Source organism: Pelophylax lessonae (assembly GCF_965119305.1).
Source record: "Pelophylax lessonae genome assembly, chromosome: 7".
NCBI classification, from domain to species: Eukaryota; Metazoa; Chordata; class Amphibia; order Anura; family Ranidae; genus Pelophylax; species Pelophylax lessonae.
Window position 1 is genome coordinate 282,834,529 of NC_138774.1, and position 4,500 is coordinate 282,839,028.

Here is a 4,500-nt window from a genome sequence, read left to right on the forward strand (position 1 = left end):
TTCCCCCTGATCACCAATGTGAGGGGCATTCTTCCCCCTGACCAGCATTGTAAGGGGCTTTCTTCCCACTGACTTCCATTGTAAGGGGCTTTCTTCCCACTGACTTCCATTGTAAGGGGCATTCTTCCCACTGACTTCCATTGTAAGGGGCATTCTTCCCACTGACTTCCATTGTAAGGGGCATTCTTCCCACTGACTTCCATTGTAAGGGGCATTCTTCCCACTGACTTCCATTGTAAGGGGCATTCTTCCCACTGACTTCCATTGTAAGGGGCATTCTTCCCACTGACTTCCATTGTAAGGGGCATTCTTCCCACTGACTTCCATTGTAAGGGGCATTCTTCCCACTGACTTCCATTGTAAGGGGCATTCTTCCCACTGACTTTCATTGTAAGGGGCATTCTTCCCACTGACTTTCATTGTAAGGGGCATCCTTCCCACTGTTTACCAATGTGAGGGGCATTCTTCCCACTGACCATCAATGTAAGGGGCCTTCTTCCCACTGACCATCAATGTAAGGGGCCTTCTTCCCACTGACCATCAATGTAAGGGGCCTTCTTCCCACTGACCATCAATGTAAGGGGCCTTCTTCCCACTGACCATCAATGTAAGGGGCCTTCTTCCCACTGACCATCAAGGTAAGGGGCCTTCTTCCCACTGACCATCAAGTTAAGGGGCCTTCTTCCCACTGACCATCAAGGTAAGGGGCCTTCTTCCCACTGACCATCAAGGTAAGGGGCCTTCTTCCCACTGACCATCAAGGTAAGGGGCCTTCTTCCCACTGACCATCAAGGTAAGGGGCCTTCTTCCCACTGACCATCAAGGTAAGGGGCCTTCTTCCCACTGACCATCAACGTAAGGGGCTTTCTTCCCACTGACCATCAATATAAGGGGCCTTCTTCCCATCAACGTAAGGGGCCTTCTTCCCACTGACCATCAACGTAAGGGGCCTTCTTCCCACTGACCATCAACGTAAGGGGCCTTCTTCCCACTGACCATCAACGTAAGGGGCCTTCTTCCCACTGACCATCAACGTAAGGGGCCTTCTTCCCACTGACCACCAATTTATTTGGTTTTAGTAGGGGTTCCCTGCACTTGAAAATATGTTTCGAGAGTTCCTCTGGGATAAAAAGGTTGAGAAAGGCTGGTCTAAGATGATTTCCCTTAACTTGGAGAGGTTCCCTCTTCTAATTTGTCTAGGGGTCAAGACGTTAAATTAATCCCAATGTCCCCAAAGGGGCACAGATGGTAAGGAAAAAAACAAAACGGACAGTGGTGTCAACCATTTCTTACTCAATGCAAAACCCCAAAAGTCTGGGCTTTAGATTATGTTTGACTATTCTTATTTTGTTTTCCAGAAGGGTCTTGGTGGATCCAAGACTTGAAATTCAACCTTCACACTGTAAAAGCAGAAGAACTTAAAAGAGCAACAGTGATGCACCCAAGAGCACTTCATTTGAAGGACAATTACTATTTATGTGAGGTGAATCTCATGCCAAATGTTGGTGTCTCCCTTAAAAGAAGAGTTCCCAGAGGAATGCGCAAGTGGGTTGAGACAGACCTTACGTCCTACGTCAAACCACTGGTGGACCATCCCGGCCAAGTTTTGCACATTCAGATGTCGTGTAGGCATACCAGGAAACGTCCTCTAGGTTCATTGGCCGTGTCCCCAGCCCACGTTCCCTTCTTGTTAATGTATTTCAATTACACAGTTCACGATCGATCCAAAAAGAGCACAGTCTCTTTGAATCCAGATGAGAGCAGGCCAGGCACGCTGGTGAGGAAACCACGTCGAGCAGAGACTATCGGCATTAGGCTTCCGAAGATTCCCAAACCAGGTAGACCGTCCAAGAATCAATGCTCGCTGCATCCTTTCTGGGTCAGCTTCCACCAGCTAGGATGGGACCACTGGATCATTGCTCCGCATAGGTACAACCCTCGCTTCTGTAAGGGGGATTGCCCCCAAGTCCTTCATTCGGGGTACAATTCACCCAACCATGCCATTATTCAGAACTTTATCAGTCAAGTGGTTGATGGGAACGTCCCACGTCCTTCCTGCGTCCCTTACGCCTACAGTCCCATCAGCGTTCTTATGATTGAGCCAGGTGGCAATATTCTATATAAGGAATATGAAAATATGATAGCAGAGTCTTGCACCTGCCGATAGGTCTTCCAGTCATGATGGTCAATGTTTAAAAAATAATAATAAATTAAGCACTTTATAAAACCACTTTAATATTCTTGAAAGCAGATGTATGTGTAAATATATGTGATGTAGTATAATGAGTCAAACTTATAGATGTGAGCTTAAAACATGTCTGTTTTGTACTCATGTAACCTTTTCCTTGCCTACCCCAAATTTAAAATAAAACCATATTTTTTCACTTTTTGTAATTTGATGTGCAGAACTCCGTACCTAAAATGGTTAAGACCACTGTTTCTGGCAAATATTTGCTGTGTAGCACCTAGTGTAGTAGGTTAGGTAAATTTGGTCAGCTCATCGGTAATCAGTGAAGCAGGGGTTGATTGGTTAGGCCTGCTTAGTGTCTCACAGGCTCTGATTACTTACCCCTGTATTCTAGAGGATTCTAGATTTATAGTAGGAGGAAGAACATAGTAGGCAGCCTGAATATTTATGGGATTCCAGCCAATCCTTGGGTAGGTGTATACAGTAGGTGTGAGAGAAGCCATAATAAGTTTGAGGCAGCAATGCTGAGTCCCTTGGTCCAGTCCTGCTGGAGGAGACCATGTGTGGGAGCTCGACCCTGGGGCAGGAGTACTAGAGAAGCCTTTGTGAAGGCATTGAGGTCCCAGCTAGGCTTAGCTGGGGGCCTATTTGTAAGCTTAAGTCCTGGAATCAAGTTGGGTCCTGGAGAAGCTTACTGGGAGGAAGTTGGTGGGGAAAGTATCCAGCTGTCCTATGGATTCTAGATTTATAGTAGGAGGAAGAACATAGTAGGCAGCCTCAATATTTATGGGACTCCAGCCAATCCTTGGGGAGGTGTGTCCAGTAGGTGTGAGAGAAGCCATAATTAGTTTGAGGCCTGAGGCAGCAATGCTGAGTCCCTGGGTCCAGTCCTGCTGGAGAAGACCCTTGCGTGGGAGCTTGACCCTGGGGCAGGAGTGCTAGAGAAGCCTCTGTTTAGGCATTGAGGTCCCAGCTAGGCTTAGCTGGGGATCTATATGCAAGCTTAAGTCCTGGAATCAAGTTGGGTCTGGAGAAGCTCACTGGAAGGACCTGGGAGGAAGTTGGTGGGGAAAGTATCCTGCTGTCCTATGGTGGTGTCAATCTGCACCTCCCTCACTAACAAGAGCCTGGTGGATGTCGAAGGGAAGAAACGGGTGATTCTGGGGGCATTTGAGTAAATTACCCAGTAGTAAAAAGTCAGTGACTGTGTAGCTTTGCACTCTGGGAGAAATCATAGTCGCCGTCAGCATAAAGATTATGTGGGACATCCATTGTGTCAGTTCAGGAGGATAGATAAGGAGTACTTAAATTATCCAGTTATTCAGTTTCGTGGTATCCCATACTCTCCTGCACCCTATCCAATTTCACAGTTTCCCAATAAGACACCCCTAGACTGTTTGTTTTTTCAAGCCAGTGGAAGAGTGAAGAAAATGTGTGCCTGGCGCTGTGTGAATATCTGTATCTAGGGCAGTGATGGCGAACCTTGGCACCCCAGATGTTTTGGAACTACATTTCCCATGGTGCTGATGCACTCTGCAGTGTAGATGAGCATCATGGGAAATGTAGTTCCAAAACATCTGGCATGCCAAGGTTCTCCATCACTGATCTAGGTGAATAGGACTAAGTTCAGCAGTGGCTCTGGTACGCTACATGTGTAAAGTACATAAGTGAACCATGTGGTCTTATACGCAAGCCAATCTCAACTGGGGTTCCATGAAATATTAAGGTTCTTCAAGTGATTTCTAGGGGTTTTCTAAGCTGTGGCTGATTGACTTTACCCTTTGATGGTGTCTCCTCTAGAGTTTGGTTGAGCGAGGTTGTTCTACACTCTATGGCCAAATGTTTGTGTGAATACCTGACCGTGACACCTATGAGTTTCTTGGACATCCCATTCTAAAACTTTGTCCATTATTTGGAGATGTCCCCTCAGCCTCAACTCTAAGATTTTGGAATAGGTCTGTGGGAATTTCTGCCCATTTAGCCAAAAGAACATTTTTGTGAGGTCAGGTATTGATGTTGGATGAGACCTGGCTCACAATTGGCGTTCAAAGTTCCTTCACACCAAACTCCTCATACCATGCCTTTTATGGGGTGGGCTTTGTGCACAGGGGCACAGTCATGCTAAAACAAAAAATGGCCTTCACCAAACTTACCACAAGGTTGGATGAGCGCAATTGTCTGAAATATCCAAATTCGAATGATTTTCAATGGACGTTGCATGGCTATGTGCTTGATTATACATGCTTTTGGAATGGGGTAACCAACCAGCTCATATGGGTGTGATGGTCAGGAGTCTACAACCAAATGTACCA

General features: G+C 46.4%; 1 protein-coding gene across 1 annotated transcript in view; it reads left to right on the forward strand.

Moving 5' to 3' along the window:
• Nucleotides 1–2,167, forward strand: part of BMP15 (bone morphogenetic protein 15) — a gene marked incomplete at both ends in the record, with an annotated part of 7,013 nt that extends 4,846 nt beyond the window's left edge. The window contains one exon of the mRNA XM_082263172.1: nt 1,359–2,167. Within this exon, the coding sequence (XP_082119298.1) occupies nt 1,359–2,167 (809 nt within the window). The remainder of the gene's footprint in view (nt 1–1,358) is intronic.
• Nucleotides 2,168–4,500: the final 2,333 nt, after the last annotated feature.